At 37.7% G+C, this 12342-nt stretch overlaps 1 protein-coding gene across 1 annotated transcript in view; it reads left to right on the forward strand.

Annotated features, from left to right (window-relative positions):
* Morc4 (MORC family CW-type zinc finger 4) overlaps positions 1-12342 on the forward strand; it is a 55739-nt gene that overhangs the window by 10287 nt on the left and 33110 nt on the right. Inside the window, exons 4-9 of the mRNA XM_051178914.1 lie at positions 2494-2711; positions 3644-3791; positions 6385-6517; positions 7016-7144; positions 9504-9623; positions 11048-11148. Coding sequence (XP_051034871.1) covers positions 2494-2711; positions 3644-3791; positions 6385-6517; positions 7016-7144; positions 9504-9623; positions 11048-11148 — 849 coding nt within the window. The remainder of the gene's footprint in view (positions 1-2493; positions 2712-3643; positions 3792-6384; positions 6518-7015; positions 7145-9503; positions 9624-11047; positions 11149-12342) is intronic.

The following is a 12342-nucleotide window of genomic DNA, read 5'->3' on the forward strand; positions in this document are numbered from 1 at the left end:
TTTCAAAAGTCAAGGATTAAAAAGAAGCACAAAGTCACAGATCGAAGACCTTTGCTGCCTTTGCTCAGAATCCCATGGCATAGTAGGTCTGCTCCAAAACAGCAGCTGGAGAGTAACAGCCTGCTTGCCAGTCTTTCAGCCACTTACAGTACACATCACATCACCATTGTATCTAGGAAATAAACACATACGCCTGCTCATGTATTTCCCTGGAGTTCTGCTATGGTGTATTTTATTAGTCAGCATCCCATTTTAAATTTATCTCTTCAGAATCTAGATTCCTGACATCTTAAGGTTATTCAAGAGGAAATTGCTTTGTTCTTGTAGTCCATCTAGAGTGCCAGTATTCAAGTCCCTTGGTGTATAAACAATGGTACTTGTTACAAGAGAGGCTAGAACAAGATTGACTTAGTGAAGATGAATCATCTAAGCCAAGATGTCTCTTCTGAAATCATTTTAGCTATATAAAGCTATATAAACTTACACATTTCTGTTGTTAAGTATGGTGAATGCTCTTGTATTAGGTATTTGCAGTTAAATAGAACACTTAACATGGGACCTTTGGCAAAATAGAGCGCATGGAAGAGTTAGTAATAGAACAAAGTCTAGAGCTTCCATTTCTCCTCTCCTTGCTTTTATCCTTTTCCCTTCTGGTTTTGACTCTGCCCTGTTACTTATCCTTTCAACCTTGTATCATCACCTGCTCCACTTACAGTAACTAATACAAGGATCTATACACATGGAGGGGAAAATAGGTAACAAATGGTAGAGGAGACTAGAAAATAAGATTGATGGTTTGCCTGTTGTATCACTTTCCCTTGACTACCTAATTGAAAGTTTTGTGATAGTAGAAAAAAATAATTCCTAATGACCATACAAATTCATTTTACGCGGCAGGCCAAAGGTCTGTTCCTAAAGATCCCTGGATTTTAGGTATGTCATTGGGTCTGGAGTATTGATAAGGAACAGTACACTCCAGTTTTCAGGGTGACTCCTAGAGTCAGTTTAAAGTTAAAGATAGAATATTACTTTATAATTGATGTATTTTACATAGACTGTACCTTTATCCTCCTAATGAGTTTGTCTTTTCCAGCCAGCTCTTCTGCAAGAGGAATGAAAATATCAGAATCTTACCAGTTTATAGGCCTTACTTCCTGGAATCATTAGGGCTCAGACATAATGTTAACTCAGTGTTCTCTTTTCAGAGGACCACTTCCCTGAAAACTGTTTTCATTTCACATTAGATTTATTTTCAGGGTGCACGGAGACCTAGAGAACTGATCAGTACATTGTTACATAACATTATATAATGGAAAATTGAAAGCTGCTCCCTTTTGTTGGGTAGTAAACACAAAACCATAGCCTTCTGGAAATGGAGACCAGGTAGTTGAACTCTCTTCCCACCAGAAAGATAAGGCCAGAACCAACTCTCTCAGCTGTACTGTGTGGGGACAGTGTCTCTTTCACTGATGTTGGAGAAGCAGCTAATCTGTAGTAACGTGAAATCCTGTTGGCTATCAGTTATGAAGGCAAGACTCATATCGGTTGTATTAACATTTGTGTCTCCAGTGCTTAGCATAATGCATAACTCAGGGCTCCTATAACTATTATTCTAATAGCAGTGTACATCATTGTGAAATTGCACAATCTGGAGACATGCACTCCCCCAAATTTGTGTTACTTGTGGTGGTGGAGGGGAAGATCATTTTGTAGGTGTCACATGTTTACATACTTTTATATTCGGTTATTTGGATGTGTATCTGAGTATTTAAATGGAAAACACAAGACAGGGGAGGATTTTGACTCTCGGAGTAAGCTGATGACAAGGGGCTGCAGAGTTTGCTGAGGTGACTCAGTGAGAGGCCTTTAATAGAACAAGAGAGACTTTATACTGCAGCTGTTTGCAGATATTCACGGGCAGAACTACCTATTTTTATCCCTTGGCAGTGTTCCAGTGAACTGTCCCAGCAGATGGAACTGAGGCTTAGAATTAGGAGGGCTATCCTTTGGGTGGGGAGTTGGAATTGTCAAGATAAATGATCTCTTTGAGATTTTTAGAGGGTGATGTGGCCAGACGAGAAGGTGCTTAGTCCAAGCACCTCACTTAGCACTGCTCGTACTTCCATGACCCTCTCCAGGTAACAGCTCTTTTCATATAGCCCCGACTCATAGCAGTCAGGGCTGATTTATCTAAACAAGAAAGGCAGCTGCACAAGGCCTTCTCTGGCTCCTACTGTTACGTTCGCCAGTAGGAGCATTTCATTTGCAAAGTGTGACTCTGGCATATAGAACTATTTAATATTGAAGTACACACAAGGCACACTGGAAAATTGGTCTCCGAGCCCAATCATAATTTCCTATGTTTTGCCTGGAAGTACGAAAAAGAGTGAAAACAGAACTTGTTGCTGTTCTGCATGTGTAAGCTAGCCATTTTCTCTGCTGTTGGTGGAGGCCTTTTGCCTTGCTCACTTCCGTTTTCTTCTGTAATTTCAGCTTTGGCTTTACAGATAAAGTAATAAAGAAGAGCCAGTGTCCTATCGGAGTCTTTGGTAATGGTTTCAAGTCGGGCTCCATGCGGCTGGGAAAAGATGCTCTGGTCTTCACCAAGAATGGGTGTACTCTCACTGTTGGACTTCTGTCACAGTCCTACCTGGAGTGTATCCAGGCCCAGGCAGTTATTGTACCAGTTGTCCCATTCAGCCAGCAAAGCAATATCCTTCCTAGAAATGGAAACTAATTGATTATAATTGATTAATATTAGTCTGACTACTTTGGCAGAACCTCTTCTTCAGGTCAAATCCAGCTGTTACCTGATAGTTCATATTTCCAATAAGTTTTTACATTTGAAGAGGCATTCAAACATCTCAAACACAACTGAAAATCCCCTCTATTAAATAGTTTTTTTTTAAAAAAAAAAAACGTGGACCATTAGCAGAAGTTGAAAAACTTTTTTTTTTCTGTGTTCAAATTCTCACTTGTTACAGTGTGATTTATAAAATTATCTTTTTGCTAGACACTGTTCTGTGGTAAAGTTCTCAGGGCCTTTGCCCCATAAATGCTAACTGCATTAGTGTTTATGCTCCTAGAAATGTCCTACTGGCTAGATTATCTGATAGCAGAATGGTTCATTTGTATATACCTGGATGAACTGTCACTTCTGATGGGAGGAGTATGGCAGGAAGAATTTTGGCCTTTGGCCTTTGCCCCCTTTTTTTCTTAATGAAATACTTTCTTTGTATACATTGCATCTTTGCAGCTGTATTCTGCAAGTATTAGTGATTTTGATGTTTGAATAAGCAGCCTTTCCTAACTTTCCACTTTCTTTTTTCTGTAGCAGTAATGCCCATCCTTTGCATGTAGATTTTGTGTCTACATGTAACCTCATAGGCGCTCTTTTCATTAGTCCTTATTAATTTATGTAACTATATAATAATGTGTTTCATTATCACATTATCGTGTATGTAATATGTTTAGATTATATTTACTTCACCTTCTCTTGACTCCTCCCACTGATCCTCTTCCCCTTCTCAGCTAGTCCTCCTTTTTTCAAGTCCATTTTTGTAACCCAGTGAGTTTCATTATGACTCTTACTTCTTATGCCATCCTCATAAGATGTTAATTTCTTTGACTGATTTTGTCTTACAAAAAATGATTGTTACTGAAGATTCTTTGCCCAGCCTAGAAGCCATCTTGAACTATTCAATTTTCAACAGTGAAAAGGACCTGCTATCTCAGTTTGATGCCATCCCAGGCAAAAAAGGCACACGTGTTCTCATTTGGAATGTCCGCAGGTATAGTATTACAGGGGTGTTGGATTCTAATAAGCCAACATCGTATGATAAAGTGCATTTTGACATTATTTTCTAGGTTAGATTGGGTAAATACTGAGAAAGTTATCTCTCTGTAACTTCCTGGATTCTCTTGAAATAGTGGTCTTCATTGATAAAATGGTGTGTATATAAGGTGAAAATATGCACATCCTGAGGTTGTAGCTACAAATCATCATGATGATACAATGCAACGTTATTGTGAGATCTTCAGAATCCTTTATATTTCCCAATCCATGTTCATTGACATTGTTTTAAGATTGGCAGATGATGGTTATTTTATGCAATGACCAACTAAAATGAATTAATAAGAAAGACTATAGTAAAATACACATGATATTTTAAAAATAAGAAATCCTGTATTCGTGCTTTTAGAGTAGCTTGGAATAGACAAAAACCTTTGAAGCAGATCAGTTTTAACTTCAATGGAGCTGTATTAAGATCATAACTTTAAAGCTAACCAACAATCAAGAGACAGTCTATTTTGGCATGGCAAATAGGATTTAAGAGTGCATTAAAGCTTAAACACAGAAAGCCTAAAAACTTTATAGCATTGGATGATTACTTATCTGTTTAAAAGAACAGTCCACAAATATGTTCAATTTTTCTCTATATGTGAAGCACTTTTCTAATTTCTTAGCTGGGTAAAATATATATATATATATATATATACATATATATATATATATATATATATAATACTGGTTTATATAGACACTGTAATTATAAGAAGGGCTCATATGCCCCATTGGGAAAACCTTAGTGATATAATTTGTATAACTTGGGACTGTTTTGTTGTGGTAGCCCCAATGATTTACACATATGAAACACACTTTTTTCTTTGAGCATTATTTCTCACTTATACTTAAAAGCTTTCATGGTCACATGATTTTGATAAAAACTGCCTTAAAGCCTCCTATATTGCTTTGTTAGAAGACTTTTGCAGACACATTCACGTGCTAATATTTAAAAGAGTAATACAGTATTAGTATATCCCACTTTTTTTGAGACAGTGTTTCTCTATAGCTTTGGAGCCTGTCCTGGAACCTGCTTTATAGACCAGGTTGGCCTTGAACTCATAGAGACCACCTGCCTCTGGCTCCTGAGTGCTGGGATTAAAGGCGTGCACACTACCTCCCATCTTAGTATATCCCCTTTTTTCTTTTATTAAGTGATTTTTCCAGATTTTTTTTTTCTGAATGGCAAAAGTAAGGGGCAGAGAAAATAGGGAGGGGTATTTGTACTAGAGTGCACTAGGATAGTAAGAATCCCAATTATCCTGAAAAATCCAGGACGCACCTTTACCTTGGTGTGGGCCTTATAACGGGCTGCATGCCACCGTAGTCCCTAGTAGGTTTGAGAATGGAGGCAAGTTTTCAGCATAGCAACTCTTGATGGGAGTGTGAGGGAAGTTAACATTGGATCTTGAGGGGCTCTACAGGCTAAATGTTGTTTCTTAATTTTATTTGTTCACACACTTTCTCTTTTTCTTAGAATATCTCCAGGGACTACTGTTCTACAGAACAAAGTTTGAAAACTAACATTCTAGTAGAGAGATTGTAACCCATCTTTTAAAAAACAAATTTAAAGGTTTTTTTTTCCAGGAGCAAATGTGATTCTTTATGTTTTGTCCCCCTGATACTGAAATGGTGAGGTTGCACATGGTCTTGGAGAGAAGTAGCCTGCCAAGTACTTCTAAAGCTTAAGTAATCAAAAAGACCAAGAATAAGAAAGGTCCATATGAGAGGAATACCATTGTTTTTATATGTGTACTATGATTCCTTAGTTCAGAGGGCTAGAAAATAGATGATGTTCAGCAGTAGTAGTAGTAGTTGGTGGTGGTGGTGGTGGTGGCAATGGTGGTGTGTGTGTGTGTGTGTGTGTGTGTGTGTGTGTGTGTGTGTGTGTGTTGCCTTTTAACCATTCCTAGTGCTAGGCCTGGCATCATGGTGCGTGCCTTTAATCACAGCACGTCAGAAGAAGAGGTAGGTGGACTTCTCTGAGTTTGAGACAATCCTGGTGTATATAGTTAAGTTCTAGGTCAGTCTGGGATACCTAGTGAGACTTTTTTTAGGGGGAAAAAGTCATAGGACTAGATCTGGGGGAAATCCTGGTATATTATTAATCCATAATCTGCTGCTGAAGTTAGCAGAAATTGATTTGGATTCATATGTTCATTCAGTTGGAAATAGTGATATTTAGTGACTTGTTTTTGTAGCAATCAGAAAGCTGACACTTAAGATCTTGCCTTGAGGGTAGCTGACATCCATTTGACTCACTAGATGACAGATATTCCACATTCCTTCTTGTCTTTCCTTATGAACCTGACATCACTAACACTATGAAACATGGTAGATTGATTTAGAATAGAAACAACTTAAATATTGTTTTCTCCCCAGATTGCATAGTCTGTAGTTCCTTTGGAGTGGTAGTCAGGAGAAACAGCATTTACCTGAGTGTTAGCTTATATTTCATTTCTGTTGGGTTCCTAATGCACCCCCCTTCCCCCACCACAAGGGAGCCAATTCTTAAATTGCTACTTGTCTCTTTTACTTAGAAACAAAGATGGAAAATCTGAGCTTGACTTTGATACAGATCAATATGATATCCTGGTATCAGACTTCGATGCTGAAGAAAAAGAGGTTGGTGGTGTTACCTCTGAGCTGCCAGAAACAGAGTATTCCTTACGGGTGAGTAATAATAGTCATTCAGCCAGGCGGTGGCGGTGCATGCCTTTAATCCTTGAGACCATCCTGGTCTACAAGAGCTAGTTCCATGACAGGCTCCAAAGCTACACAGTTTTGGTGTGTTTGGTTTTTGAGGCAAAAAGAGAGAGAGAGAGAGAGAGAGAGAGAGAGAGAGAGAGAGAGAGAGAGAGAGAGAGAGGAGGGGAGAGAAAGGATAGCCTTTCAACAGTGGGATGTACAATTTCCTATAACTTGAACACATCCTAAAACAGAATTGAAGTGCAGGTGTGTAGAGATGAAACTCTCCTGGGATTCCTTTTCTCCATCTACACGAAGCAGTTTAGTTAATATAGCTACTTTCGTCTCAAAATGGTAGTTAATGTAGTAGGAAAAAGTATAGAAACTGAGCACCAAGCATAGCCTCAGTTGACTAGTGATGTTTTGGGGAGATATCTGTAGAATTAGCAATATGCATAACAAATTCCTTTCAAAAATCCATAGGCATTTTGTAGTATTCTGTATATGAAGCCCCGGATGAAGATTTTTCTGCGGCAAAAGAAGGTGACTACACAGATGATTGCTAAGAGCCTTGCCAGTGTTGAACATGATGTATATAAGTCTCCCTTCACAGTATCCTTGCATGCTGCTGACTTATTCATTCTGTGGTAAATCTCTCTGTTGGTAAACAGCCAAATCCCTGCCTTGTTCCAAATCAAAGTGTGTGTTAAAACACTACCCTTGAAGAGAGAATTTTTTAAGTGTCCTGCAGCAGTTTTATCAGATACTGACTGCAGACTATTAAATAAAAGTCATGTGAATTTGAAGATCATGGTTTAGTAGATGTCAAAATCTAATGTTGATTTACTTATTTATTTATAACAAGATAAATAAAAACTGTCCTGAAACTCATTGTGTAACACAGGGTGGCCTTGAACTTGAGGTAATTCTCCTGCCTCAGCCTCCTGAGTGCTAAAATTACAATTATATGCTGCCACACCTGGCTTTGAAATCTTTTTTATTAGATATATTTATTTATAAATCCTCAATATATGTCAGTGAGCAGCCAGATTTGAGAATCATATCCATAGACATTCCCATTACATTCGATTAAAAAAATTAAAGGTTAATTTATGATGTACTTAGTGTTCTGCTTGCATGTATGCCTTAAGGCCAGAAAAGGGCACCAGATTTCATTGCAAGTGATTGTCAGTCAACGTGTGGTTGCTGGGAATTGAACTCAGGACCTTTAGAAGAGCAGGCAGTAGTCTTAAGTGCTGAGCCATCTCTCCATTTAATTAAACTTTTTAGTTGAAGTTTTTTGTCTTACAGCTTTTGTTGTACTAGGTCCAGATTTAGACTTGGATGTGAATTAGTGAGTGGAAATTAAAGGTATTTGTGGGAGGAGATGAATCACTAACAAGCTCAACATGGATTTCTGGGACCTTTTCATAATGACAGGCACCCAGAAGAGCACTGTAAATGGATTTCAGATACTAGGGACAATCTTGAGATGAACCATGCTAATTAACCACCGTCATTGGTGGCATTTTGAGGAAAGAAAAAAAATTAGTCTTCAGATCACTGAGAACTCAAGTATTTATGAACACTTCCTTTTTTATTTTGTAGTAACTAGGAATATGACTCTTGGCCATATAGACATGTTCTCTGCATTTTAAAAATCAAAGTCATTATTTTACTTCGTTTTTTTTTTTTAACGCCACACCACGATTAGGAATTGCTTATTTAAAATAAACGATATAGTTATTACTCACAGTGAATTTTTTTCCTTTGTGGAAACCAATAACCTCTACTAGAAAATTTGCTTAAATAAGCTCAAATTAAGTTAGCAAGCTAATCAGAGTTAGCAAGTGAGGAAATTGTTTATGACTTCACCTTCTGTAGGAAGCTGTGTGTGCTGTGAGTTAGCTGAGTCCCTCTAACTGTATGTTTTCCAGCTTCTGTTTTATGATATGTCACTTTCCTGAGTGTGGCTTCTTACCGTTGTGGGTTTCTATCAGGCCACCTTCAATAATGTATACTATAGTTACCTCAGCTTCCCTTCCTATTAATCCAGTTACCTTCTCATACTACAGTTTTAGTCATACAGAGTCACTGTTGGCATGACTAAAATGAACCCCCAAATACTGGAATTATTTTCCAGAGATGAGTGTAGAACACAGTTAATTGATACTGATTTATTTATTCTTCTTTACTCCTCTCTGTGATCTTCATACAAATTTGATGTATTTCCTCCTTACCTTCAGCCCATTATTAACAATTGTAAAAGTGTCCAGCACAAAATATTTGGCAATCATTATCTTTAAAATGTCAATTTCTGGTGTGAGACTTTTGGTTGATTTGGGAAAGTTTTGTCTTACCTTGTTTGGTTGTTGCTGTTTTGGAATAGGGTCCTATTTGAAGTTTGTATTGACTTCCTAGAGCCCAGAAACTTTATATGTTTTCAGTCAAATGTTAGAGTACTAGGTTTACCAATTGTATCATATTTCCCACCATTCCTGACCCATTTATGCTATGGTATTGATAAACATAACTTGTCATTTACAGAGACTGTAAGTTTTTTATTTCTGTGACAGATAGTAAGAGAAACTAAGGAAAGATTTATCTTAGCTCATGGCTTCAGAGATTCAGGCCACTGTGCAGAAAAGAGATTGTGGAGCAGAGTAGCTAGCTCACATTGTGGCAGCCAAAAAAAAAAAAAAGTGGAGCAAGCCGTGGTGGCACAACACACCTTTAATCCCAGCACTCGGGAGGCAGAGACAGAGTTCTGTGAGTAGAGAAACCCTGCCTTGGTAAAACAAAAACAAAAAAAGTAGAGCAAGACATTGCTTACTTTTTACATGCCTTCTAGAAAGTTTATGTTGGCTCACATGCAGTGACATTTGCTAGGTTTTTCTTTTCTATAATTTAAACTTTTTTTTTTTTCTCCTAAAGCCTCAGGCGTTTGTCTCCTTAATGATTTTCTTCTCAGAATAAGCAGGTGAGAATCACATTTGGATTCTCTTGCAAGTATCACAACCAGTTTGGAGTAATGATGTATCATAACAACCGCCTTATTAAGGCCTTTGAGAAGGTGGGCTGCCAGTTAAAGGTGAGTGGCTAATATTGCTTTGTCATAGAGGCCTGCAAAAAATGGGAGGGGAACCTTAAATTTCTGGGAAGATAGACACATTAATGATTTTAAGACACATCTCATGAAATTTGTTAGATTCTGACCCTGAAATTTTGGATCAGTATATGGGGGGCTAACCTGGCTACTAGTTATCTGTTTATAAGGAATGGAGTTCAGGCATATCAGCCACACCCTGTGTATCAACTTATCATTGTGTAAAATAGCTCTAATTATTATCTTGTGGAGACAGTAAAGATGTTTTGTAAGGTTCATAAAATTTAGTGTTTGAAAAAAGTCAGGATTTACGCTTTGGGTTTTCTATTTATAAGCTATGTCCCTGAATAAAGCAAGTAATTCCTTTGAGGTTCCATTTCTATGCCAGCAAAGTAGAAAGAGTTTTCTTTATCTTCCTTTCAATTTAGAGGGTTAAAAGATATTAACTGTGATAAATGATGTGAAACATTTCATAAGCCAGATTACACCAATGCTACCATTATTTTTGATTATTTAATGGTCATTTAAAGTAATGATTTCCACAAGTGACCACTTTGTTCCTGTTTTGAAGACTGCATGGCTGAAGCACAGTGCACAACACACTGCTATGTGTGTCATAGAAGGATAGTAATAAAAAGCCCTGGAATGGTCAATTGTGAGATCTTGGTTTTCCCTGTAATATCATCTTTACACAACTCCTGGCTAAGTGTCAGTTTAATCACGCCTTGATTCAAGTCAAGAGTAAAAAAGCTTTAGAACTCCAAGATCTCTTGCACTTCTCCTCTGACTCTGGGACTTCCTTGCTGGCCTATGTATGTATGGAAATGTCTAGGTTATAAGATTTGGTGTGGTGATTACATCACACCCCTGATTTGAAAATAAGGTTTTGTTTCACGTCTGCAGAACCTTATTATATAATATGGCCTTTTAACAATGTAAAATCCTTTATTCCAGTGAGCCTCTTGGCCATCCTAGAATATGAAACTTATGAAAATGGAGTCATGTGGATGAAGCCTAGATAGTACTAGAGCTGAGGAATTCTAGGGATCTGTGAATCATTGTTTGAACAGTCTGAGAGACAGAAAGGGGGTGGATCCGGATGGGATGGGAGGTGGAGAAGAATGGAAGCGCTGTGAAGAGTAGAGGGAGGAGAAACTGTAATCGGGGCACAGTATATGAAAAAGTCTATTTCCAACAAATGAAAAAAAAAAAAAAAAACAGAAAATCTTTACTCTAGAACTTGTCAGGAACCAGTCTATTAAAGTGTATTCTATGTGTTCCTCTACATCTTCATGGCCTTTCCTTACCCATGAATACTGTGTAACCTTCTTCCATTATTTTTTGGAATCGAAAGGAAATGCCTCTAGGCCTTCAATAGTAATCTGTTGAAATTAACATTTTCTTCTAAGCCAACTTGTGGAGAAGGTGTGGGAGTAATTGGAGTCATTGAGTGCAATTTCCTAAAACCTGCCTACAACAAACAAGACTTTGAGTACACCAAGGAATACCGGTGAGTCACTGTCAACCTGAGAGGTTTCAGATAAATTGCTCAGATACCATCCTGCTCTCTAAAGTTTCTAAAGCACCGCTAAAAGCCAGCTGGAGAGGTTAACAGAGAATGACTGCAAATATAGTTTCCAGGATTAGAGATGAGCTTGCTCTTTCCACTTTACCTTTAGAAATTACAGACTATAGAAGTACTTTGAGAAAAGATTTCTGGTTAAATGAAGAACCTTGTCTTTCATCTTGAAGCAAATGGATAAAGTCATTGTGCACATGTTGGGGAGGGGAAACTTGTCCCATAAATTTTCTTGAAGCCAGTGAAATGGTAACTTTTAGAAATGCTAGAACAATAAGGTAGATATATATGCACTCACAGAAGCATCTAGGGAAGATACATAGGGAACTTGACACCTACCAATAGGGATGTTTTAGGAATTGAAAAAAGTTGTTAAAATCGACTTGAAAATAGGTTTGGGGTTTAAGATACAACTCAGTAAGAGAATGCTAGCTTGGCATGCATGTGACCCTAGATTTGATACCTTGTATGTGTTAGGTAAAGGACATAGGATAAAAAAGTTAGAGCTTCAATTTAATATAGGTCAGCACTGGTGTTATCTCTCCCCAAACTCTACAGGGAGAAATCAGACTACCTGGCTGAGTATCACATCTTGGAATCTCGTTTTATTTTTCTGTTACCTTTATTTCTTCCAGATATAGACCATATTTAAATTACTGTTGATTATCAGGGTCTAACATACCAATTGTAGGCTTTCTGTCTTCTCTTGTAGATTTTTTGTCTTAGGCTGCCATAACAAAATATCATAGAACAACTTAAACTACATAAATGTATTTTCTCTTAATTTTGGATACCAGAAATCTGAGCTCAAGAAGTCAATAGGGTTGATTTCTTCTTCTCAGCTTACAGTTGTACCTGTCTCACTGTGTTCTCACCTGGTTACCCATTGGCCTAATTGTCTGTGTTCTGGCCTCTATAATGATTGGAGCTCACCCCTATGATCTCATATGATCTTTATTATTTCTTTTAGGGAACACCTACTTATGGGGTATTCAGGCTAAGGACTTCTACACGAATTTTAGAGAGACATAATTTAATTATATTTCGAACACAATAGCACTCTAGGAGTGGGGATTCAGTTCTTATGTGAAAAAATATGTGACCTGTAAATACTTCAGAAGATGG

This window comes from Phodopus roborovskii, unplaced genomic scaffold (assembly GCF_943737965.1).
Source record: "Phodopus roborovskii unplaced genomic scaffold, PHOROB, whole genome shotgun sequence".
NCBI lineage: Eukaryota > Metazoa > Chordata > Mammalia > Rodentia > Cricetidae > Phodopus > Phodopus roborovskii.